The sequence below is a fragment of the Vidua macroura genome, chromosome 25 (assembly GCF_024509145.1).
Source record: "Vidua macroura isolate BioBank_ID:100142 chromosome 25, ASM2450914v1, whole genome shotgun sequence".
Lineage (NCBI taxonomy): Eukaryota > Metazoa > Chordata > Aves > Passeriformes > Viduidae > Vidua > Vidua macroura.
The window spans coordinates 263,307-290,071 of record NC_071595.1 but is presented as its reverse complement, the minus strand read 5'-3'; the positions used below and the strand labels follow the sequence as shown (position 1 = coordinate 290,071).

Below are 26,765 nucleotides of genomic sequence, written 5' to 3'. Positions count from 1 at the left end.
CCCAGCCCTGAGCACTGAGTGCCACCTCCAGTCATTCCTTGGACACCTCCAGGGATGGGGACTTCAAATCTCTCTGGGCAGCCCCTTCCAACACTTGATCACCCTTTCCATGAAGAAATTCTTCCTGATGCCCAGCCTGACTCTGACCTGGAGAAGCTTGAGGCTGTTTTTTCATCCTGTCCTTGTCCCCTGGGAGAGGAGGCTGATCCCACCTGGCCCCACTCTCCTGCCAGGGGCTTTTAGAGAGCCAGAAGTTTCCCCCTGAGACTCTTCTTCTCCAGGCTGAGCTCCCCCCGCTCCCTCAGTTTGCTCATCAGACTTGGAGCGAACCAGAGGATCCAAACCCTCTCACTCGGGAGAGCAGAGCAAGCAGGGGGAGCTGGCCCGTGCCAGGGACAGGAGCGACAAGGGATGGGGCAGGAGGGAGAAGGGCAAGGACAGGAGGGAAAAGGGCAGGGAAGGAAGGAGAAGGGCAGGGAAGAGAGAGAGAAGGGCTGGGACAGGAGGGAGGAGGGCAGAGACAGGAGGAAGAGCAGGGACCCGTGGGAGGAGGGCAAGGACAGGAGGGAGAACTGCAGGGACAGGAGGAAGAAGGGCAGGGAAGGGAGGGAGAAGGGGCTGGGACAAGGGACAGGGAAGGGAGGGAGAAGAGCAAGGAGCGGAGGAGCCGCAGCTCCAGGCGCGCCCCTGCCCGTTCCGGTGGCCGGGCTTGGGAGGACTCCGGGCCCCATCTCTCCCGGGTCACCTGCCGGAGCCCGGCAGGGCAGTGTTCCCTGTTACGGCACAAACTCGCGCCTTGTGTCTTTGTTATGCTAATGTCCCAGCGCCGCACAATTTAAATAGCACTTCCAGAAAAATTAAGTATGTTCATTGACACAGTGAAATGTTTTCACCCTCCATGTAACCTTCACAGTTTCTGTACAAAATCTATCAGTCAGTAAACTATTCATCTGCGAATGCTTACCAATTATTATGCTAATGCATTACAATACATTACAGTGAATTCTTTTTAAATGCCAGGAAATGCAGCTGTCTGGCATCCTACCTCGCCTGTATTATGGAGCTATCAATAAACAGCAGAGCATTTGCAACTGGATTTTGACTGCTTTGTCAGAACTCCGAAAAAAAAAAAAAATCTTATCTTTTAATATCACAAGGAAATTCTGGAATTAAAGTGGTGTAATGTATTCCTCAGGCAGGGGACTCAGTCCAAAGCTCAGGCTCTTGCAGGGGTGTGCAGGGACATGGGGTGTGTGGCCCATGGCAGCCCAGGCATGTGCAGCATGCTCAGATGGGCAACTGCTCCCCAGGTCTTGTCTCTTTTTGGAGCTGAGTGACACTAAAACTTCAACTAGAATATGCAGACTGCAAGTGCAGATACCGGGTTATATATGGAATATGGCATATTAGTAGTTCACACTGAGACGATTCTTTCCTCAGATCGTGGGAACTGCTTCCAGGTACCAAAAGGAACTCTCTCTTTTGTTGCCTGAGAGGGGAAATATTCAATATTAATATAAATCTGGCTGTACTCTAAATCATCCAGGGATAATATGATAAAAATCCCAATTTATTATCTAGAATTAATATTGCTGGTTGGAAAGACGAAATTGTTTAGTCTGTGTATTTTAGATTTCATTGCATTTTTAGTACCCTGCCTGTGCTGAGTGTGTGCAGAGCACTGAGCAGCCGAGCTTGCATTCCCAGCAGCACTTTCCATTCCATTCCCTTCCCTGAGAACATGTGCCAATCCCCATCCAGCCCCTCACAGGGCTGTGTAGGCTCCCAGAAATGTACGTACTTGGTATTTTTAAACATTTGCAATTGCATAATTCTTTAATGAATTCATTTATTCCTCTGTAGCACGACACTGAATATAGGAGAGAGACTGAGCATACATTAGTGCCCCAGAAACCTCCTGGGCTCTGAGGAGCCCTGACCACCAGGGTTTGGATCCCTGGGGAACAGCAGCTGTCCTGTAGGACAAGCTAAGCCTGGCTGCACTCAGGGCTCTGTCAGATACAATAATCACATCCTCGAGGCAGAAAAAATCTCCATTTTCTCAGAGGAACTAATGCCTGGGGCCAGGAGCTGCTGCCAGAGCCTGGTGTCCCACAGATCTGAGCTGGCTGGGCTCAGACCTGGCTGCAGCCAGACCTGCCAGGCATTTCCTAGCTGGCAGGAGGTGGTGGACCCAGAGAGCAGAGCAGGAGCACTGGCACTGCCACAAAAGCAAATCACTCTGTAGGTACCAGCTCCACCATTCCAGCAGCTCTGTCTCCCCTGCAGGACGCTCAGCTCTGGGGCTTTTTGGTGCAGGGGCAGTCAGGGTGCTCCCCACTCCCCAGTCCTGGGATGCTTTTTGCAGCTGCAAACATTGTGGACATTCTGCAGGAGCCCCTCTTGCCACCAGACCCATGGCTCCAACTCCACCTTGGCCTTTCAGATTATGGGAAGTTGTCTCACTGTGGAAGATGTTTGGGAGTTTTAAACCAAAAATGCAAAGTAAAAAAATGCAGCTAGAGGCATCCATCAAAACTTCTCTGGTTCCTCTATTTGTCTTTTCTCGGAAGCTAATATCCATGAATTTTGTTATTAGAGTCATAATGTTATAATTATTTCATTTAATACTCTAATTATCCCTTGTGATTAATCCTGACCATAACAGGAATGTCTGTGAGTCTGGAAGGCATATTCCAATGGCTTCTGCATTATGAATGTTAATTTGAGTTAACAAGTATGAGAGCCAGAGGAAAAGAAACCAAAGAGCACGAGGACTCTTTGCTTACAAGCAAGTGCATGGTTTCTCCTGCCTGTTTTTGGTGGTAACTGGGCCAGCAGCCCCGGTTTCTTCTAGCATGGATTCCCTGACTGTGGTGTGGCATTAGGAATTCTGTCCACAGCTGGGGCAGGGAGGCAGAGGTGGCACAGTCCCGTGCCCATGCCTGGTTTTGGCAGCACTGCCCTGCTCATCCCCTGTGCTCTTGCTGTAAATGTCCTTGGGCAGAGTGGGAGCCCACGAGGGGCACAAATGTCCTCCTGCACCTCCCTGTTCCACTGTGCCATTGAATATGGATGTGGTGTAGAGCTTCACTTTGGCCAGTTGGTATTTCAGGGGCTGTTTCAGAGCTGTCAGATCCCATTGCCCTACCAGCTCCCATTGTGTCAAACTACAACATCACACTCAGAGAGAACAGAAGTACCTGAAATCTTTAACTTCCTTCAGTGTTGTTGTCAGCAGACCTGGTGTAGGCACGGCCAGGAATGGCAGAGCAGAAGCTTTTTCCTCATACCTGTCCCTCAGGTCCAAGGACCTCGGTGAGTGAGATAAGTCTTGGCTACATGCACAGAGATTTCTGCAAACACCTTCCACTGCAGCTGGACTGAGCTGAAAAATTCCCTGTGGGTCAGCAGCAGGTCTGGCACTTTGGGTAGCTCCTGCTGCAGTGGTAGCAGTGAGCACAGGCTCGGGCTGTGCTCAGACAAGTGTGCATTCACACCCAGCACACACGTGCCCTCACAAACCTCGGCTGCCTGTGTCCAGGGCTTGGCCATCTGTGCCTTTATGCACAGGGGAAAGAAACATATGGACAAAGGGAGTCGATGCTGCTGGCAGAGACCCGTGGGGCCAGGCTCTGGGATCCTGGAGAGAGGCTTTGCCTCTCAGAGCTGTCAACAGCATCGTGTCAAAACCAGCCAGTGCTACCTCATGGGCAGTGAACAAACCTCAGCTTAGGGTGCAAAATGAGGGTGTAGGAAAGGTTCTGACCTTGTTTCCCACATGCAGGAGCTGGACAGAGGCTTGTTCCTTGTGACCATGTGCTTCACCTGATGCCTGCATTCGCCCTTGTCCCTCCTGCTGCACATCCTCAGGGCCAAAGCAAACGCTGCACAGGGGTTTTCTTACATACACAAACTGTGAGGCTGCAGGAAAGAGCCTTTCAGGGTGAGGAACCATAGCTGACTCCTGGCTTCTGTGTCTATCTGTCCAAAGAACTACTTGCAGAGGGAGAAGGCTTTCACCTCACATGTCCTGAACAATGCAGAGCAAGAGAAATCCAATTGGATGAGCACGTCACTGCATGGAGAGATTTCTGGGGCCTTTACATTCCCACCACTAAAACAGTCAGTGTTTGAGGAATCAGGAATCCCAAAGATGATGCTCCTGCAGTCAGTATGTGAGGCTGCCTTGGAGCTCCAGTGTTTTCCTGTCCCCACTGGTGTTTTTTGGCACCCCCCAGCCTGGTGAGAGCCCTGCAGGTCCAGGTTCCTGCTCCACCTGGGGCTGAGCTGGACAGGGAACTCTCTCTCTCTGACATGCTACTGCTTAGACACCATCACTGCTCAGAGGGAAGGGAAAGTCCCTAGTGGGGAACTGCTTTGTCCTGCCTGTGTTTCATCAGCTGCACAGTTCTGAATCCATTTGTTTCATTTGTTTCCAAAATAAGCTGTATTGTTTTGCAAAGCAAGTTACCAGGGATAGACAAATTACCAAAATTTACTAACTAACATAAACCACCTGCGTACACAAACTTACTTTTCCTCTAAATGAACACCTGGCAGTGTCTGGCTTCCAGGGGTCTGCAAATGTTGTTCTTTAAATATTTCTTCATGTGCTTGCAGACGTTTGCACATCGACCTCCCTAGAGCTGGGAACTCCGGGAGTGCAGGGATGGAGCACAATGTCTAATTTTAGGTACAGAAATGTGAAAGATTGAGCTAAATGTGGCAAAGCCTCCTGTACAGCCTGAGGTGGGAAGTGAGGTTCAGGAGGACCTCCTGAGGGATTCCTGTGCCCCTGGATGGCTGAGGGCAAGGAGGGAATTGCCCCAGGGCTGTATTATAGATAGGAAAAGAAATGTTACCTGGTTTCTTCTCTCCTAATCCCTGACCTTCACATTTGTTCCCAATTTAGTTCTCCTTGTAGTAAACCCACAGCATGTGGGCTGTGGCAAAACTGGATTTGCCACCTCTGCCCTGCTGGCTGCACTAAGCCCAGCCTGCTGCACACTTGCTGCTGCACATCTGCACACTGCGGGCTCCTGACCTTCCCCTCCCACCTCCTGCAGCATTTCAGCTCCCTCAGATGGTTTCCAGAACTGCCCACAACCATCTCCTGGAGACAAACACGTATCTGCAGGGCAGAGCTCCTGGCTGGAGCAGCTGTGCCCCACGGAGAAGGTGGAGCAGTTCTGGCTGTTCAGGCTGTGCTGCCACTGCCTCCTCAGCATGGACAGAGCCAGACAGAGATGCAGATGTTGAGCAGCTGCAGAGGGCACGCACAGCCGGTGCAGAAGGCTGGCTGGTGGGAAGAGACTCTTCTGCAGGGGCAGACAGGTGGCTCCTGATCCCTCCCAAGGTCTGTTCCACGTCCTCCAAAACAGCTGCCCAGGACTGCCACCACACAGCAGAGCTGCAGCCCTCAGCTGCCAGAAACACAATCCCAATTCCACTGAAAAGTTCACACCAGACAAAATACTTCTGCTGGGCTGTCTCAGCTATCCTTGGGCTTGTGGAAGTGCTGCAGGAGCAGGGAAAGCTGGTGGAGGCACTTAACTGTGCTTCACAGTGCCACTGAGGATGTGCTGTGTAGCACCTCCAAGGAAAGTGCTGATAGATGGTTTTCAGATGGAGCCACATGAAATTGCCCAGCAGGAGCAAACCTCCTCCTCTGTAAGCAGCACCATCCCCTGGACTACACAGTAAGGCTGGAGGGGTTTGCAGCAAGCAGCCACAGCGAGGAACAGCTCAGTGGGTGCTGTACCCAGGGTGACCCTGATGCCTCAGGATTTTAGCTTTTCTATTTTCCATTTGTAATCCTGCAGTTCTTTAGTGTACAACTCCAAACTCCATATGCAGTGTGAGCTGCTGCTTCCCCATTTTGGGCAGACACAATTCCTCTCCAGGCCTGGCAATCACTGCCTCAGGCCCTGAGAGATGGAAACAAAAGTGAGTTGTGGGGAGCAAACTTGGGGTAAATGACTTCATTAGCTGAAGCTGTAGTTGGAAGATGAACCCCTAATATGCAAATGGCCCAAACTTATAAAAGTGTGCAAACCTGTGACCTGATATCCATTTTTTGTGCAGCCCCTGGGGGGCTTTGTCTGCCCAAAATGTACCTGAAGGCCCTTCAATAAATAGAACTGCTTTTTATTCTCTTAGTTTTGTCTGGCTTCTGTTTTTAAGTAGTCCCAGAAAGGCCTCAACCCTCAGCCCATCAGTCTCCTCCTGGGGTGACCCTCCCTGGAGCCAGCTGCTCACACCTTGCTCAGAGCCAAGCAGAGGAGCTGCACCCTGGGCACGTGAGGGAAACACGCACAGGGGTGCTTTCCCCATCCTGCTGTGGGGCAGGACATGCAGGTGACATGGGACACACCCAGCTGGAGCAGGAGGAGCGTGGGGAGCCTGGCAGTGCCCACACAGGAGCTGCCCCACAGCCTGGCCATGCCCTCATTTGATTAATTAGCACACGAACTTGGCTCCAGCACGAGCCCCATGTACAGAGCAGCCAGTCTGGGGGAAGCCAAGTCCCCTTTTCTGTGTCTCTGGCAGCCAATTACTCATTTCCAGTGCGACAGTCTGTTCCTAATTTGGCCGGTCAGGGGTTGTTGAAGGAAATCATGCAGCAATGTCCTCTCAGAGGGAGTTTCAGAAATAATATTCTAAGAGACAAGAGAAAATTAATGCAACGCTGTGATGTTTACCAGCCCCTGTCACTGCCCATGCCTGAAGGACTGACTATTAACACCTGGTCAAGAAGAAGATCTTTCTCTGCAGATTTTTTTTAAAAGGCATCAAGGATGATATTGAGATGCATGAAAATAATCTGATTAGTATGATGTCTCCTTGAAACATTTCTGAAATGTGTGAAGTGTTACTTTTACTGCAGGGTTCTTTTCTTCACAAAGTGGAAATCGAAGTGCAGAACAACACAAAAAGCAGAGATCCTTACGACACATAATAATGAGGCCATAAAACCAAACAATAAACTTAAATAATTTACCATAAATATCGAAAGCTCTGAAATTATTCTCTACATTAACCGCCTATGTTTCAAATGATCTTTGCATTCACCATGTCACAGATGGCAACATCAGACAAGAGAGTCCTTGACAAAATCTCGCTGTAATTATTCTTTCCACAGCTGCAGTTATTTTAATGCCTTTTCAGTTAAGCTGAAAGAGACGCACACGTTTTATAAATAAGGGCTTTTAACCAGTTTGACAATGAAGCATTTGAAACGTAGTGTGAAGAAAAAAAAAGAAAAACCAACCCAAAAACTTTCACTGCATCTTGAAACCTGGGAGAGCAACTGCGAGGACTTGGAGCAGAAAGACAACCAATCTTTCTACAGCAATACTTAGCAATTAAGACCAAAATTATGTTGATTGTGATGGTCTGAGATAGCTGTTACTGGCAACTTTCAGAGTTGCTCAGACACAATGCAACAATTAGGTTTATTTTGGCTGGCAGCTCAGAGGAGTCTTTTCTGCATTGAGAAACTGCCCCTCAAGGACAGGCAGGGACTGACTTCAGGAGGAAAATACAGCTTGGATGAGGTCAAGGCTACACACTGCTCGACACCAACGTGTCCAGCTGCAGTCCAGGTTTGGTTGGCTTTTCTTGCATGTTCTGGCTTTTTCCAACATGCTTTAAACCATTGTGGAGGGCCCTTCTCTCCAAGGAGCACCACAAACCCACGGCCTGTCCTGCCCTGAGGGAATCTGGCCACTGGGTGACCACAGTGGCTTTGACTGTGCTGCACTGGCCAAGCAGGGACCCTGCACGTCCCCACTGGAGCTGCCCCAGAGGAAAAGGACGGTGTTTGGAGCACCCTCTGCTCTCCTCAAACCCCCTTTCTCAGCCGGTGACTGACACCTCCTTCCCCAGCCCCGTGGCCATGCTCCTCCTGCCCAGAGTTCCTGTTCCCTGCAGTGCACGGCTGCTGCCCAGCCTGGCCCGGCCCTGCCCTGAAGTGGTTCCACCCTGAAAGCCCTGGCAAACTTCAGCACCTCAATAAAAGCAGGCTCACTTTGGAGTGGTCCTGCACACAGAATCACAGAATTAACTCGGTTGGAAAAGACCTTTAATATCACCTAGCCCAACCCATGACTTAACACCCCCTCATCAGCTAAACCACGGCACTGAGTGCCACCTCCTGAGTGACTCCCCCCCTCCCTGGGCAGGCCATTCTATTTCCCAATCACTTTTTCAGTGAAGAATTTTTTCCCAATGTCTAACCTAAACTTCCCTTGGTGCAGCTTAAGGCTGTGTTCTCTCCTTCTGTCATTCCCATCCACTCAGAGGAGTTGGGGACTATGAGGATATGTTTGGGACATCTCAAACAGCACAGCTGAGGACTCCAACAGTGATGAAAACTTGACCTGAAGCACCAAAATTCCATTTCCCATGGGAGTTTGTGGAAGTGTAGCCAAGCACAGCAGCCAGTGGGGCTCTGGGGGATCTTCATTCCTGCTTCCAGCTCTCTGGAGAGCCTGCAGAACACCTCTCCCCTGAATTCACGTTTCAGGAGCCTGAATGAGTGCCCATATTTTTTAAAGCTCTGAGCACTCAACAGCTCTTGTGGAAAACAAAAGGATCTGAATCCTCTGGAAGTGAAGTTCCCCCTCTCCCAGCAAGTTGCAGCTGCTTCTCCTTCCCACCATAAGCTGTCGGTTAGTTTAAAGAAACGTGTGGAGATGCAGCTAAAGCAGTGGGAGCCGAACTGGGAGGCTATTTTCCTGTCTAAACCAAAAAAAGAAGAAATGAAAGAGCGGGAGATCGGTGGGAGGTTTTTCACTCTGGAATCCTGGCAAGCTTTGGCATACAAAGCAGACGTGGCAGTCTCCAAGGCTTGTGGACTGGGGAAGCCTGATTAATGGAGGTTATTGTCAGGGAGGCCTGGCTTTTATGCTCAACACTGAAAGGCACCAACCCTCAAAGTATTCAACATCACACAATAACAGATTGTATGCAGTTAGCCTCAGAAAACAAACGTGCTCTCTCGCTATAGGATTATAGAGCATCCATCAGTGGCTGGCATTAAATACCACCCAAGTGCATGTAATTGCTGATACGTGAAATCTAAACATCATTTTAAAGCAGTTGGAACAACAAAAAACACCTGGAGGTTTCTGTTTCCCTTTCACTTTGAAGCATCCTTCCTTTCCTAACCAAAATGCCAGGGAACAACCTTCTCTGGCCCATGCCTGGGAGGGAAGGGCTGCTGTCCTGGATTTCTGACGTGTGGCTGCATCAGTCACCACTCCCAGGACTGGGACCATTCCCTGCCAAAACCTCCGTTGATCCTCTTATTAGATTTAGACTGCAAACAAAATACAACTGCAGAGCTGAGAGGGTGTGGGAAATGGATTTGTAGAGAATGTAGAGAGGTGAAAAACACCTCTCAATTACCCGATCTCTAAATAAAAAAAAAAAACCACAAACTTAATCCAACAAGAAGGGGAAACGGGATTTTTATGAGACACTGTGCACTGGGTTCACGGGCAGCTCATAAACCTGGGCTGACCTCGAAATCCCCTGCAAAACCCAAAGAGCTGCTGCACACAGATCCCTCTGTACTTGCTCTGTCAGTTCTCTGTAGGAGAAGGGTTTGGTTCACTCTGGGGGGCTGCAGTGAGGGCCTGGACAGTGACCCAGGGAGCAGAAGGATCTCTTATCCTGCCTTCCTTGCACTGCACTGTAGGATCAGCCACACAATTAAGAGCTATATTTAAGCACTTGAATCAACAAGCTCCACTCCTGAAAGATTCAGGCATGCCTCATGGGGTCCCTGTGTTCCTCAGTTTTGAATCTCAGGCTGATAAATTGAAAGGAAAAGAATCACTTATACAAATTAACTTCATATCCCGCCATGGAGCGATCACAAAGCTGTTGTCAATTCTGATTTCAAACTGGCTTGAATTAAAGGGGGGCTTGGATTATTATTTTTTACTTGAGAGAAGCAGAGCAGCCACTTGGTGGGATTGGCAAGCAGCTGGCTGCAGACAGATGTCTGAGAGCTCTTGCACGGAGCCTGTCCGTGGCAGCCTGGCATGGGGCAGGGTAACCATACCAGCAGGGCACTGTGTGCCAGGTTTGTGGGTCCCAGCTGTGGGAGAGGCCAGGGCAGAGCAGGGCACACCACGTGCTGCTCAGGCACCCAGTAGGGAGGCGGCAGAGCAGGGTTCTAAGCTTCCCACGAACATCACGCAGCATTCTGGCCTTGGTGCACCTTCCAAGGCTGCCCTTCCACATCAGAACTTGTGGCCAAAACTGGAGGTGGCTCCTGCAGGGGAGGCCCTGCTGCTGATCCCCATGGCAGTGATGAAGCCAGAGCTGCTGGGGTGGGCAGCTGCTTCTGAAGGCCACCTGTGACATTCCAGCCCTAGGGAGCTCTGGAATCCAGAAGCAGAAAGTACCCATGGTCCAACCTCTCTCCCAGAGAGGAGGAGAAGATTGAAGCCATCCCATATGGAGTGGGAGCAATCCCCAGGGCCTGAGAGCCCTGTGGGGTCATGACCCTGCTGATCCAGCCCCACACACCCAGCCCCAAACGGACCCAGCCCCACATGGACCCAGCCCCATTCAGACCCAGCCCCAAATGGATCAGTCCCACATGGACCCAGCCCCACATGGACCCAGCCCCAAATGGACCCAGCCCCATTCAGACCCAGCCCCACATGGACCAGCCCCACACAGACCCAGCCCCACACGGACCAGCTCCATGCTGCCATTGTGCCATTCCAGGATATGCTTGGCTGACAAGCAGAATCCTCCATCGTGTGGGTCTGGCTGAGGAGCCAAACAATTGGGAGCTCATTACAGCCTCCCTTTTAATTAAGTGTCTCAAATAGGATGTAATTGCAATGTAATAGCACACGCTATTGTACATTAGTTAAATACAAAGGGATTATTAAGAGTATGTTTTAAAGGCTTTCCAGTACCGCATTGAGTAAACAGTTGCTAAATTTCGATAAATAACTTTTTAAATCTACATTAAATAAGCAGTTAAGTGTATTTAGGATAGTCTCTTTTTTTTTTTTTTTCCAGAATTGCTCCAGTCAGAGAGTCCCAGGTTATAATCTCAGTATTTCACTGGTAATAGGGTTGTGCCTGCTCATATCTGTTTGTTCTGCCTCAAAGATCCTGCTGGGTGTGGCAAGCTCGGCTACTGACATCTGCAGGCTTTAAACCCTTCCCATTCCCACAGCCCAGAGGAGCTGGTAGTGTGCTCAGCCCTATTTTACAAGTACAGAATTAAGGCGCAGAAGAGCAAAGTCATTTGTTCAAAGCCAGGCAGGGAGTCTGTAATAGAGGAGAACAGAAGCCAACAACAGATCAAAACCAATTTCTTTAAAAATAAGGCTTTGAAAATCCATAAAGGAAATGTGGCTCTAACAAAACACTCTGTTACGATCAAAAATGCAATTAGTCATTACTGATTTTGGTAATGAATGTACAAATGTCCCATGACCCCAAGCATCTCCATCCATTTGCTACTTGTGCCCAGGGGATGCCAGCTGGACTGACAACAGTGGGTGGGCACCACTGAGTGATCCCTGGAGGCAGCTCTTGCCTCTGTTGAACCAGGAAAGTCTGTCCAAGGTTGAACATCACAAAAAAAAGCGGTGTCATCTCCCTGTGAGCCATGGCAAGGAGTAATTTAGTGCTCCCTTAACCTTTGTAAGGCTGATCTTGAGCTCCCTGCTGCTCCCTGCAGCTGGGGTGTTCCCACTGTCAGTGACTGGAGCATCCCTAGGAGCGAGTGGGTAAAAGCTGCTGTCCTGTAAAGTGGCACAGAGGCCCCGGTGGCATTTGGGGGACAGGACACAACAAGGGGCGTTTGGGGGACAGGACACAATGGGGGCATAGCTGGACTCAGCCTGGCTGACAGGGGGGGAGCAGGAGCAGCGATGGCTGCACCGCAGGCTCTGGCACAGGGATCCCTCAGTGATGCTGGAAAAGCCACCGTGTGCTGGGACTGGGACAGCTGCACTGCCCTGGAGGGCTCCAGGGTGGCTCAGCACGGGCAACCAGCCCTGGGTGATGGGAGCCATTGAGCAGGCTCGGGCCACTGAGCCCCTGCACCAGCCAGCCCCGCTAGGGAGGATAAAACCTCACTAAAACCTTGCCCCTGCTCCCAGCTTCTCGTCCAGAGCTTCCTGCTCCTGTTCTCCCCTGTAAAGCAGAAATGCTCCTTTCAGAAGTGTCACCTCCACTGCTGCACGCTGTTGAGCAGGTAACACTAATGAAGGAACCAGGAAGTCGGAACTCTTCAAGCAAGTGCTCTGAAAAATTAATGAGAAGCTGCAGAAGAACATAAATAATCCGTTGTCCCCATTAGAGGTGGTTAGCACCATCACAGTGATCCAGGGAAAACCTGCCCAGGCACCACCATTCTCCTTTGGAATCACTGTCCTGTAGATTTTGTCAGCTGGAGTCAAAGAACAGTTAACCCTTTAACACCCAGGCCATTTTGAAATAATTCTTGTTAATCTAGATCAAAAGTGACAGTTTAACTGGTGGCAGAAATGGATATATATAAACCAAAACGAAGTTGCATGGCCTCAGAGGAAAAATCATTAGCTCCCTGGTGGGTTTACAAGTAATTTGCCAGCAATAAAAATGCAAAAACACATTTTGGTGTGCAATGATCATAAATAATCCTTGGACAAGATTTCTTTCTAGGACTCACAAGTCCACTCCCTTAATGGCAAGCTTTATTACCCTGGTTTCTCTGTGTTCTGTTACAAAATGTTGCTGTCAGAACAATTTACGAATTACAGCCCTGTTGGTATCAACTTCCATAATTCATATGGAAATTGGTTTCCCCACAAACATTCACAAAGCACAAAGAGTCGTGTAACCACATAGAATGACCTTAATAACACAGAATATAGAGACCAGGTCCTGGCCAGCACTAAATATCCATGGTCACCAGGCTGGGGGGAAACTTCCCTTTAGCTCATGTCCATGTGGTGGTGGGGTCAGTGTGGGTGCTCAGAGTGTCACCAGTGCTGTCACCCAGGCTGCTGGCACCTCACAGGATCTTTAGGAAGCCAGGAACATTCTGGGGGTTCTGTTCCCAAGCACTGTGGGTAAGTGAAAATCCCATCCAGCTGCTGAGGAAACTCTGAATTTTCTTAAAATTCAGCATTTTCTTAAAATACCAGGAAGTACAGCTTGTTCAGGATTTCAGCTGTGTTCATCTCTTCCCTCCACTTTAGAGCCCCGGGGATGAGGAGGGGAGTTCAGCATCTGAGATGAAAGTCACAAGAGGGAGAGGCTGTGTCAGGGGCACCAAGTGTGTGTGTGAGAGATCCTTGGAGTAAGAGAAGGAAAGGGAGTGACAGTCAATTAGGTGAGAATTGCCTCCGAAAAATGCTAAAGTAAATGCAAATCCAAAGTGTAAAGAGGGGGATCTGCAGCTCAGGCTGGATTTTGGGTGCTGTGTGCCACTGCTCTCCCTTCAGCAATGGAGGGAGAATGGATCTAGCAATGGAAATTGCCACATTTCATAGATGAAGTTACACTGCAGAAAAGAAAACCACTCCAAGTAGAAACCACTGCATTAATGTCTAAGAAAATTAAGTTAAGGTGGTTCTAACTGTTTTATTTACTGATCCTTTATAAATAGATGTGCACACATCCAAAGTCAGTTCTGACTATTGGAATACACCACAGGGTAGAAGGTAGCTGCTCAAAGGACTGAGCATTTCTTGTATTCAACACTTCATTTGCAACTTTAACATAAAGGAAATTTGGTAAACTGTGCAAGGACAAACCCTACATTTTAAAAAATATTATCAGCTTCATCTAGGATTTTGCAACACCCGTTCTGGACAACGCTTTTGCTGGGATGTAGATGAATAGGAAAGAAAACTGCAGATCCTATTTCCATTCAGATATTATGAGCCAAGCTGAGATGCCACCCTGAAGCAAAACATCCAGGGTCTCGCTTTGAATTTTGTCTGAGCAAGGATGACAAAAACTGCTTTTGCAGAAATAAAAATTCACAAGAAGAAAAGTGCATAAAATGAGGAAGAAAATGGTTTTCTTTCCCTATAAAGAAAGAGCAGGTCCTTAAGATTTTATAGACCAGAGATTTAAACCAAGAACACCCTTTTTACAGGTCCCTGGTTCAGCTTAAAATGGTAATGGCATTACTGCTGAAACAAATGGCACCTGGAGCTGCAGGAGGTGCTGGGCTCTGCACTGTTTGGATGGGAGGGACATGGATTCAGAGGGTTCTCCTGCAGCTTCTTCTCCCCTCCTCCCATTCCACGGACATTCTGAAGAGCTGCTGTCACCATGGGAAGCAGGACACCAACCACCAGCTCCTACTCCTGGGAACTGCATGGGGCTCTGCCACACCACGAGGTTTTCAGTCTCAGTTAAGTTCTCAACTTTTGATGAGATGGTTCAAATCAGGAAAATCCCATCTCTGTGCCAGACAGTTAAAACAGAAAGTAATTAAGGCAAAATCTTTTTCTGCACAGAAAGTACCTAACATGTGGCAATAACAAAATCATCAGCGTTTCTTCCATCGTAAGCCCAAAAAACAAATTGGATTTTGAATTAAGCACATGGAACAGTGACCTCTGTATACAACTTATCTTGACCTCTGAAAGTAATGGCATTTTGTCTCCAATTCTGCTGCTAATTGCAAATGCTGAATTCTGAATATTCACATTTGAGAGGGATTCATGGCTTGATTGTTTCAGAAATCTGAATGCCCCCAAGAAGTCACTCTCCTGTAGGAAGAGTGTTTGCTGAAGTTCCCAGACCTAGTCTCAGAAGAGTTTCCTGCCCAGCCCAAACCCCAGCCCAAACACCCAGACTGTGGGAGGCTGAACCCAGGCTCCTCTTTCCCAGCTAAACCACCCATAAGCTCCAGACTTGGCAGCTGTGACTCCTCTTACTTCCTCCTACGGTTCATTCCCGAGCTCAGCCCTTTCCCAACTCACAGAGGACAGACACATCAAATTGCACGTACCCCAGTCCTTGAGCTGCACCGCACCAATGTACCGCCCCAGCCACGGGGAATCACATCTCACCTGGGCTGAGCCCCCTCTGCTGAGCCCAGACACGGCTCCATACCAGGGCAGAGATCCCAAAGCAGATTAAGAGCAGTTAAAGCAGCCAATAATTCAGCACAGAGCAGAGACCAGGGCACGAGTGACCTGAAGCATGATTTGCAGTGAATGTCTTTTCCTCTCATAAATAGGAGAGACACAGTGGGACGATTATCCACCCAGATTTATCTCCTCAGCTCTGTGTATATCCTTCTGCGCTTAAAAATGTCTCACTGCCCTTTGCGTTATTGCATTGCCCTTTACATTCATAGCACATAAACCTCTCAAGTACCGTAAAACTTACAAGGTGTAATATAATGTCGGGGGGTTTCTTTTACACACCATAAACAGAAGTCACTGGGAAAGGAGCAAAGAAAGGGAGACATTACTTGGCCTGACAAGAGTACAGGAGGAAAATATATATACAAGTATACATATATACACTTAAAATCCCGAGCTGGATTGATTATCTGGCATTGATGGATCACCTGAATGTGTTACGTAGATAAGGAAATTGATTGTTCAATAAATCACTGTCTGCACTAAGAATCCAGTGTTAAAAAAGAAAGGGAAAATATTATAAATCTGTCTCGCACAGGCAAAGAAAAAGCTTAAGCTTTTAAGGTTAATCATGATGCACCTTTTGCTGCACATCCGACAAAAGAATATCATCTTGGAGTTCTGCCGTGCTAAAGGACTGGTGTCTGCCCCAAGGCCCCGTAGGGAGGGAACCTCCCTGGCATGGCTGAGGGGTTGTTCTTTGTGCCAGCAGCGGGCAGGGTGGTCTGACAGAGCCCAAGGGGTACATCATGTCCATCCCTGGAAGTGTCCAAGGCCAGGTTGGACAGGGCTTGGAGCAACCAAGTGGGACAGTGGAAGGTGTCCTTGCCCGTGGCAGGGGTGGTGGAATGAGCTGAGCTTTGACGTCACTTCCAACCCAAAGCATTCTGAGATTCTGTGACATCCAGCCTTGTCTCCTCTGCTGAGCAGGTGCTGTGGCTGTTTGTTCCATTCAGAACAAAATCCACCCTGTTCCCAACACAAAACTTCTGCTGCAGCCAGGAACAAGCCCCCTCAGCCCATGCACCCAGGCAGGCATGGTGTCTCACAGGGGGTGGAATTTAAAATCACTGCGGTGACCTCCCTCAGAGCACTTTGAATTCACTGCAAAACTAACCAACAAGTCTAACACTTCAGTCCCCATAGACAGCTGTAACTCAGCTAAATTTGTGGGTTCTACCAGATTTTATTTACTGTTTCACCCTGGAGAAAAGTGCGAGCTGACAGCCGTCTATTCATTAGAGTGGGGGGAAGCCGCCCACGGCGACGCTGGTTCTTTCCCCGTACACTTCCACGGCTCTAATCAAGTTTGGGTTCTGCAGTACCAGCTCTGTTATTTTAGGAATGACGTAGGTTCCTACTCACCTGGGAGCTGGTGAGTTCAGAGATCTGATCTGTTCACCTCCAAGTCCCCAGTGGGCATGAAGGATGTGCCATAGCCAACAGATGTCATTGCCAGCTAAGGAGTGGCCTCTGCCAGGGCAGTCAGTGGCCTCATCCCAGTCCTTACTGGAGGTAGGAACCACCATTTCCACCCAGCTGGTGCTCCTGAAGCTGCTGCTTGCAGGTGCCAAGGATAAATTGGGATCTGTCCCAAAAGTTTGTGTAACACTGAGCGCTCCAATCCCCAGGGAGCTGGGTACCCCTTAGACGGGATCTCCAGTGCTCAGTTTCCAGAGCAATGAGCAAAGTGCAAGGCCCAAATTCAAGAATTGATCTGAACACTTATGTAATTTTAAGTCTTTGTTTTGTGCCTTTGGTTTATTTGTCTGCTTAAAAACTTCTCCAAGCCTACCCACATGGTCCATGCCTTTGGAAGCCCAGTCCTTCCTGCTGCTTTCCAGGTCACACTGCTGTGCTGAATGTCCCAGGCGCAACGAGCTGATACAGAATGTGCCAGTTGTTCCCTTACTACTTCCCACTTCTGATTTTAATTCTCTGAATCTGACCCCCCACAGGGGAGTGCTGGGGCACAGCAAAAAAAGCTGAAGTTTAATGAGGTTCCTGGACTAAAGTATTAAATAATACAGATACTGTGTGGTGCCCAAGGCTGGTGTCTGCTTCGCTCTCTTCCTGCCAGTGCTGCAGAGCTGAGCAGTGTGGGGGAAGCTCAGAGCAGCTCTGGGGTTGCCTCTGACGCAGGGGTACCCCACGCTCTCAGCCGTTTGCAGCTGAACCACGTTTTTCTGATGATCTTCCCTGCCAGAAATAACAGAGCAGTCACATCCGTATTTGTGTATTCATGCTCAGTGTCTCGCTGCAGATTTAAAGCACAAGGACCCAGGTAATGCTGGTGGGGTGAAAGTCTCACAGTGCAAACCTGAGCAGTGAAGCTGTGGGTTCCCCAGGGGCAGCACAGCAAAGGGGGGGGTGAGAGGAGGCAGAAGGGGTTAACAAATGCAACCACAAAGAAAAGCTGGTGCAGGAGCAATGACAAAGCAATGAGCTGAGCCCTCCACCTGCTTTAAGAGCTCTTGCTTGTGCTAAGGACCTGCATCTATTTTATTCTTTATTACGAGTGGTAAATAGCAGCACATCATCCCTGTTTTCACTGTTGGTAACACGAATCGATGTATCAGTGCACAAATCCCCATCCCATTTAAATCCCCTCTACACCGGCCCATACTGCGACAATCCCCGCCTGGCAAACCGAGCTGGATTCTCTGAGGGGCACAGCGCTCCTGTTCCACAGCTATTCCTGCCGTGGAGCAGTTCTCAATCTCTCGTTCAGCCCTCGGTTCCTCTCTACCCCCCCCCCCCCCCCCCCCACCCACGTCTCTGGTGCTTCCAACTCGCTGTCTGCCTTTCACAGAGGCTTCCACGCCCGTCCTCTGCTGTGCCCAGGGAAAAGCCGCCCAGGCAGCATCACGGTAAAGCTGCAGCCCAGAGGAGGGGAAGGAGATGGCGAAACTGGTGGAGACGCACATTACTCTGGATTAGGAGGCTTAATGCTGGCTACAAACACCGCGCCGGGCGGATTTGACACGGTGTCTCCTCCACGAGAGGCTCCAGCATCGCAGCTCTGCCGGCACAGCTCCGGAGGAGGGTGCGGGAGCCGCGGCGGGGCAGTGCCCTCTGCCGATGCGGGGCCCGGCTGGGGATATCGCGGCATATCGCGACAGGCGGGGGAGCTGGGTTTCCTTCAGGAGCGCGAATTGCCTGGAAGTGCTGCTCTGTACCCAAGGAGCGCTTCATTGCCCGGGGAAAAAGGTAGCCAGCTCTGCCGGAGACAGAATGAGATTGGTGTCGCTCCGTGCGGAGCTGCACCGGGCAGGCTTTACAGGAACCTCCTCACGGCATCAGCCTCTGCTTGGTTTCATGAATAAAAACGCCCGAAATGCAGAGATCAGGGTCATAGAGGCGGATTTGCACCTGCTGGTGAGAAAACCAGCACGAGAGGAGGTGCCATGCCACAGGCACGTGTGTCAGGGTGTCCCAGTGTGTGTCAGGGTGTCCTGGTGAGTGTCACTGTGTCCCAGGGTGTGTCAGGTTGTCCTGGTGAGTGTCACTGTGTCCCGGGGTGTGTCAGTGTGTCCTGGTGAGTGTCACTGTATCCTGGTATGTGTCAGTGTGTCCCAGTGTGTGTCACTGTGTCCCAGTGTGTGTCTGTGTGTCCCACGGTGTGTCAGGGTGTCCCGGAGTGTCTTGCTGTGTCCCAGTGTGTGTCAGTGTGTCCCAGTGTAAGTCACGGTGTCCTGGTGAGTGCCAGGGTGTCCTGGTGTGTCTCACGGTGTCCCAGAGTGTGTCTGTGTGTCCCGGTGTGTCTCACGGTGTCCCGGTGTCAGGAGATGTGCAGCCACCTCTCTCCATGCACACCCAGCCCACCAAGGCTCGTTCACCCCTCAAGCTGTGCCCACACCCTGCTGCCTCGAGCTCGAGGGTGCCCAAGTGCCCCGAGGCAGCAGCCCAGCATGGAGCTGTCTGCTTTGGTGTCTCTCCTGCCTCGTGATAAATGAGAGTCTATTCTTTTCTGCTATGTGGTTTGATCTTAATTTCCTGGATGAAGTTCTCGAGAGAATGCCAAGATCAAATAATTAGACTATTCTGCGATAAAGAGTTAACATTGTTATTCAAATGTATTCAGAATTCATTTACCACCAAACAATTTACACTGCCGCCCTCCTATCCTGCTGAAATTACCAGAATGTGTTATCTGACACACAAAGTGTCTCATGACCTGAAATAACTTTATCAACCATGAAATGCTTGAGCAGTGGGTGCACGGCCACAGAAATGCCCAAGGGAATGCAGGAGAAACTACAAAGGCAATAAGGGATTTAAAACCACCCTGGTGCATCCCCTGCCAGCCTCCCCAAAGAACACTGGCCACGCTGGTCACCAGGCACGAGCTGAGCAGAAAAACCCTGGAGCTGCCTTGCTGAGGGCTCCCACTCCAGCGTTCATGTCCCCTATGGATGTGCAGCTCCCAGCCCTTGGGTGCTGCCTTTTCAGCCTGGAAAAGCCTGTTTCTGCTTTATTTTTAAAAATACAACTTCATTTGCAGAGTGTGGGAAGGTGGTTTCAAAATAAAATTCCTGACAGGCATAATAAGCCTCAGAAAAGCCAATCACACAGAGCAGGATAATTATCCACAGAATTTGTTTTCTATGTATTTGTGTACAATAATCAATGATATTTTTTCTCACACAGATTCCAATTTGATTGTATTTTCTGTGTTACTTGCAAATCATACAAACAATCAATGCTCTGACCCCTTCTCTATGCAAACACAGCTTAGAAAGACACTACAAGAAATAAAATCCGATAAATTCCTCATGCAGGGTTGTTTGTTTAAAAGCTTTGCTGGAGACTGATCCTGCTCACAGAGACTTCAGAGATACAGGAGTGGGACTGTCAGACATGCTTGAGGTGGGATTATTGCCACAAATATCAGCAGGAAAAGAACCTTAGTAAAAAACCTGGCACCAAAGTGAGGACCCAGATGTGGGGGTGATGCCTTTTAAAACGCAGCAAAGAAAATGAACCCATTCCCTGGCCTGGCACACTCTTCCTGCAGAGGGGCACACAGCTGGGCTTGGGGTGACCCAGGGGCACGGCGGGCTGGGACCCTGCCTGGCGCCTTGCCCACACCGGGGGGCACATCAGGGGCACTCCTGGCAGGAGTGGGGTGGCCGAGGGCAATGATGGCAGCAGGGCAGCGTGGTGTCACCTTCTCAGCAGCACCTGAGTGCAAACCCAACCAGGAACCCCCAAATCCAGCTCATGCTGCCTGCCCAGTGCCGGGGGGGGGGCTGTTCTTCACAATTTACTGATCTCAACCCATTGGCATCTGATCCGCACGTGCATCTCACTAACACATCATCCCTCAAAAGAAACACTCGGAGGAATTCCTGATCATGCTTCAGCAAGAAAACGGGTCTACTGGAGCCGCCAGTCCTGCTCCACCTGCACCACCCATGCCAGTCAAGCCGCCCTGCTTTGTTGGGGACGGTGCCATCAGCTCTACAAAATGGCATCAGGCTCTGTCTGTGCCTTGAAGGGTGCTACTGCTGCTTTTTAATCTGAGTGCAAGGTTAGAAAAATGGGCTCTCCACGGTACCATAACCACCTCGCTGTCACTCCTCTGAGCTGTGAGGGGCACGATATTGCAAATGCTCAGCTGCTCCGTGCAGCTCTTGGTGCCAGGTGTGATGTGCCGGAGCTGAGCCGCAGTGAGGGCGGGCAGCAGCGCAGGATCCCTCACCGAGGTAAATACGGGCAGCTCCTCACACCACCACGGGCAGCTCCTCACACCACCACCCTTTTCTGCCTCTGTTCTAGAGCAACTCGGAGCTGAATTGAGCACTCGGATGGTGTTTTCTGATACGGCGTTTTCAAATATTTAACAGATTGCGTAATAACCGAGCAGCTGTTGAATAAGCTTCAGATACAAACTCGTGCTTAAAAAAACCCCATCCTGTAACAAGGCACAGATTTTCTTTGTACGGGTGCATGTATAGATTATGTTTAGATGTGCAGATTAAATATTTATATTTTGCTGGTGAAAGAAAGAGTGCTTTTGGCTTTTTCTTCCCTTTCTTAGATATCTCTCCCTGTATTTATTTTAATAGTCAGTTTCACAGGGAAAAAAAGAGAGCTTTGAGAAGTTACCTGCTTTCTCTCTGGTTTGATTTTCAGTGCTAAACCAATAGTTACTTAAGTGTTCTGCACTTCTTGGCATAACCTAATAATTAAAATAATTACTTGAAAGCCAGGGCAGCTTTGCACAAATTAATGCAGGGTAAGAAGCTGCAGTTTTCCAGTGGGCTGAAAAAGAGGTCACAAAATGATGCCAGTTTTAGCTGAGAGAGAAGGTAAACACACATCTCCCTGCAGCCCCAATTAAAGCCTTTTTCTGATCTTTTAAGTTTCTTACTTTACTGATCAAGAAGGTGGCTCGATAAGGGGCTGACTGTTGTGGGATTTCTCAGCAGGTAAAGCGAGACCGTTCCTGTGGAAGGCACGGCAGTGCTGGCAGTGGCACAGCTGTGCTCCTGCAGTGGGCAACCCTTCCTCCCTTCCTGCCCGCCTGCCTCCATCCCTCCTTGCCTGCCTCCATCCCTCCCTGCCTGCCTCCATCTCTCCCTCCTTTGCCTCCATCCCTCCCTGCCTGCCTCCATCTCTCCCTCCTTGCCTCCATCTCTCCCTCTCTGCCCGGTGAAGGGGAGCAGAGCTGCAGCAGACCCAAGTGCTTTCGTGAAGGGCTGGCAGCAGCCTCTGCATTGAAATCTCCTCTGTCCTTTTGTGCAATTGCTTTGAGCCTAGAAAATCCATTTTCTAGATGTCCATCCAGGACAACGGATGCACTGAGAGTCGAGACTAAACATCTCCCCAGAGCCCCCAGGGATACTCCTGAGCCTGAATATCCCCATGAGCCAGGCGAGTGTTCCCTGGAGTCTCAGCACCGCCAGCCCCAGCGGCCTCAGCCCGTTCCCCGCGAGCATCTGCCCCAGCTGCAGCTGCCCCTCGCTGCCTCCTCGGAGCGCCAGCCTGGCAGCAGCCAGCTCTGGCCACCAAGAATCAGCCCCGCTGCTGCCAAGCCGAAAGCAGGAGGAGCTGCCAGCCCGGCAGCCCAGCTGCCACAGCCCCTCCTGCACACGGTTCACGGTCCCAAAGGCGATCTGAACCCTGGGACCTGCCGGGGAGGGAAACTCCGCCACAGCATTGCGGTGCTCTCGGTGGGGACAGGCTGGTGACAAATGGAGGGGGGGGTCTCACAGCAGGACGCCTCCTCCCCGCTCCTGCAGTGGGACTGGCGAAGCCCAGCGCGCCCCGTCAGCAGCGACGGAGCCTTCCTGGGAGTGGGTTTGTGTGGCACAAAACATTTCCAGCTGTTCCAGGCGGAGGCTGAGCATACTAAACAGCTTGGCCCTGGTGAAAGTTCACCAGCCGCCAGGGCCCCGGGCCCGGAGGCAGATCCATTAACCTTTTCCACCAATATTTCTGGCACTACAATGTGCACGGGATAACATCTGCCTGGAGCGCCCCATTCACAGAAGTCTGGGGGAGACCAGATGCTCACCCTGCAGGAATCAAGCCCTTGTCCATGAGATGATCTGGGCCATGCAGCCACTTCAAACCATGCTGGAGATGACAGTGTTCCACTTCAAAAAGCACCTGTCCCTCAGGACCAGCATTTTTCTTTCTGGCTTTCACATCGCTACTGTGCAGTGGCACTGGCATAAGTAAGACCCTTTTTTTATTCCCAGTTAAAATTATTCACAAATCTATTCAGTTTTCACTGGTTTCTCTAAGTTAAAATTTGAACCCTCAAAAGGCAGGTAAACCTGTCCTTGTAATTTTTAGTGGGCAGACAGCAAATCCCTGGGAATGTGTACCAATGGCAAAGTGCATGGGATGTAACAGAAATCAGCACCGTTCTTTACATGACACGATTAAAACAAGTATCTCGTTTAATTAGAAAAAGAAAGATCGCAGACTCATTCCCAGGATGTTATCTGTGCAATTACTTTATGTAACATTATTAAAAATTAATTTTCCCCAGAACCTCAGCAATTTAATGAAACACGCCTGGTCCTCAGCAGCAGCTGCAACGGAGCCAGCCCACTGGCATCCTCCAGGCAGCGGGACTCGGTGCCGCGGGGCCCCCGGGGCTGTCTGTCCCTTGTGCTGGGCACATCCAGCCCTGGGTCAAAGCACCTCTGCACAGCACCCCATTGCCGCAGGCTCAACAGCCCTCCTCGCACCGGGTACCGCAGCCCTCCTCGTCACAAGCTCCGCATCCCCCCTCTCCAGGGACTCGGCATCCCCCATCTCTGTGAGCAAAAATCTTCCTTCTCCAGGGAATCATCATCCCCCCTCTCTGGGTGCTCGGCATCCCCCGTCTTTGGGGGCTCAGCATCCTCCCTCTCCAGAGGCAAAGCATTCGTCCTCTCCGGGAGCAAAGCGTTCCCCTTCCCCGGGGAATCAGCACCCCGCTCTCCAGAGGGACAGCACTCTCCTCTGCTCTTCGCAAGGTGCCCAGCACCCTCCTCGTCCGGGGCGGCTGCTCGCACCGAGAGCGCTGCCCGCTCCGTTCCGGGACACAGATCCCGCCTCGCCACGCCGCCGGCACCTTCCGCCCCGGCACCAGGCACAACGTCCCCAGCCCCGGCCAGGGCATCCTTCGCCGGAGAAGCCTCCGCCCCGGCATCGGACAGCGCATCCCGCAGCCCCGGGTACCGCATCCCCCGCCCCGGCCCCGGGCAGCGCGTTCTCCGTCCCGGCCCCGAAGTTCTCCCGCCGCCGCCGCCGGCCCTTACCGATCCGGATGACATGCGGCATCCCGTGCGAGCTCTGTCCCCAGAAGCCGCCGACCAGGAGCGCTGCCCAGTATTCCCAGAGGACGCGGCGAAGCGCCGGCCAGAGATGGGGCATCGTTAGGGAGGGCGCGGGCCGGCGCGGCCCTACGGCCCCAGGGGCAGCGAGGACGCGGGCGGCTGCTGCCCGGGGCTCAGGCGGAGCGGCCGCTCGGCGCCGGGGCCGGGCGGCTCATGGCACATCTTAGAGCGGCCGCGCCGGCCCGTCCCGCGGCAGCCACAGCTCCGGCCGCTCCCTTCCGCGCCGTGCCGAGCCGAGCCCTTCCGCTCCGGACCGAGCCGTGCGGTGCCGGTGCCGGTCGGGCGGCACCTGCGGAGCCGGGGCTGCCGGTGCGCCCCAGGAGCGGCTCTGTCCCCTCCTACCGCTGATGCGCGGCTCGCGCAAAGCCCCGGAGTGGAGCGTGCACACACTGACACGCTCACACCCCCTGACACACACCCCGACACACACCCCGACACACTGACACACCGCTGACACCCCGGCACGCACCGGCACCCGCCCGCTCCCCCGGGAAGAGGGCAGCGCCGGCGGCGGGCGCGGGGCGGGATGCCAAGGGGACCCTCGGCGGGCACCGCGGAGCGGGGGGCGATGGCGCAGGGGTCCCGGGGGTCTCGGCAGCGCCGGGTGCTCCTGTTTCCTCTGCCCCCGTCGGACCCCTGTCCCGCAGATCGCGGGGTGCCCGGTGTCCCCCAAGCTCTCGGGGGTTCCCTATGACCCCGGGGGCGCCGGTGTCCCCGCCAGCGGGCACCGGGAGAGGCCGGGCAGGGGGGTTTGGGGCTGGGGCCGGCATCCCGGGGGCGGGCGGGGCCGGGGCCGGGGCCGGGGCCGCTGCGGCGGCGCTACGGCGGCGGGCGCCCGGCCCGCGCTCCGCAGCCGGGAGTTTAATGACCTCGGTGACAGAGACAAAGGGCTGCCCGTGCCGCCGACCGGGAGCTGCTTTGTCAACGTGCTGGGCCAGGCTAGGGTGAATTTCTTTTTTTCTCATTTAAATAATTTGATCTATTCTATCATTTCTAATCGTTCCCATTTGCCAGCTGTCTGCTAACTCCAGCCTGGAACAGCTGAAGAGCAAATCTTTAATTTTCTTACAAACATACTATTACTCTGTATCGGCTCATCTGTTTAATTTTCCTTGCCCGTCGCTTTCCCCAGCAGCAAGCTCGGCATGCTGAAACGCTGACCGCCGTCCTGCACTCTGCTCCAGAGCCCCATCCCGGAACAGCCTCCGGGAGCCGGGCTGTGTGGACTGGAGGAGGAACACTGCAAGTCATTATTGATCTACAACTCAAAGAGAAGTTGCTGGGTGTCGCCTCTGCCAGCAGGCAGCGAGTGCGGGACCGCTGCAGGGAGGTGGACGCGCGGGGGATTCCCTGCGCGCCCACTGCAGCGGTGTCTGGGCTCTGGCTGATGGTACAGCAGCAGCAGTGGGGGATTGGCCAGGGAATGTGACAGCCGTCATCAACACGGAATCGTAAGGAAAAGCTGGAAGAGTCTCTGGCTACACGCCCAGGGCAGGACCAGCCCCTCCCAGCGATGTTGCGGTGCCTCCCTGGGCCGTGGTGTGTCTGGTGCCTCGCTGGGGCGATGGGAAGGTGCAGCTGAGCGTGGCCTGGGGTCTCAGCACCGTGTCGTGGTGGAGGGGGGACATCTTACTCGTACCTCAGCACGGAGTCAGAGGCAGAGGGGCTGCTCAGCCTCTTCCAGGCGCTGCGCACAAGCTCGGTCTCGGAGGAGGGGGTTGTTGGTGTTGACTGTGGGCAGGGCCAAGGCTCCAGCTCCCAGCCAGAACCTTCCTGCCTGTACCAAAGATGGTTACAGAAAAGAGTGGATCGTGTTAAGGATATTTTTATCCCTCCTGACACCAACATGGATAAGATTTAGCAAAAGGGCATGGAAGAAAATTTCTTTAAATGCTGCTTAAGTGAAGGACAGCTGTTTCTGTGAACCTGTTATAAAATTAAATGTCACAACCTGGTGACTTTTTGCACCTGCAGATAAAAAAGCCCCACAAAGCTATTGGGAGGGAGCAGGTAAAAAGGGCTGTTTCAGCTGTGGCTGTTCTTTGCTCTTTGCAGACTCCAGCACATGGAGAAGAGGTTTGATTTTGTGGAGTGTTTAAATTAAACTGTAGCTGTGAGGAAATATTCTGTTAGTTTGGATGCTGCTTCCTGCCTTTCTGTCAGTACCAGGCACTGATAAGGCTCCAGCCTCAGCTTCAGCCTCTGGATCCTACCGCAGAGCCAGCACAAATAGTTTATTTTTTATTAAATTATTTGATTAGTGGCAGATGGGTGTGGGGTCACGGACAGTCCTCATCTCCTGCGCGTAGGTCAGAGAGGGCAGGACAGGAACAGCCCTGGGCCAGAAATTACTACAGCAGTCGAGCTTGGGCACAAGCAGAGGAGCACTCCAGGGCTGCTCGTGGGCTTTCATGGCTTGTCCTTCCCAAAGCAACACGAGGCATTCAGCAGAGCAGCCCACCATGGCTGTGTCTCCCTCCCTTTGTATTCCCACACTGTCCCCAGCCCATCCCTCTCTGTGACTTCGCAATGCTCCTCTCTCTGGGCAGCACCCAGGGGATCCCAGGGCTGCTCTGTGGCAGGATTACAAAGAGGGCATTTTGGAAACTTATCTCAGGCATTGCACCATTGCTGCTTGGGGTTTTTTTTTGCCCCATACAAAGACTCAATTTCACCTGATGCCAATGGAGGGGCTGCCTGGGCCCAGACCTGTGAGCAATGACCTTCAGCTGCCAGGCCAGACTTCCACTGGAGCCAGAGCCAGGTCGTGATGGACAATTACAGCACA

General features: G+C 51.7%; 1 protein-coding gene across 1 annotated transcript in view; it reads right to left on the bottom strand.

Moving 5' to 3' along the window:
• Window positions 1–24,162, bottom strand: part of GRIK3 (glutamate ionotropic receptor kainate type subunit 3) — a 104,255-nt gene extending 80,093 nt beyond the window's left edge. Inside the window, exon 1 of the mRNA XM_053998621.1 lies at window positions 23,900–24,162. Coding sequence (XP_053854596.1) covers window positions 23,900–24,014 — 115 coding nt within the window. The 5' untranslated portion in view covers window positions 24,015–24,162. The remainder of the gene's footprint in view (window positions 1–23,899) is intronic.
• Between the last annotated feature and the right edge of the window lie 2,603 nt (window positions 24,163–26,765).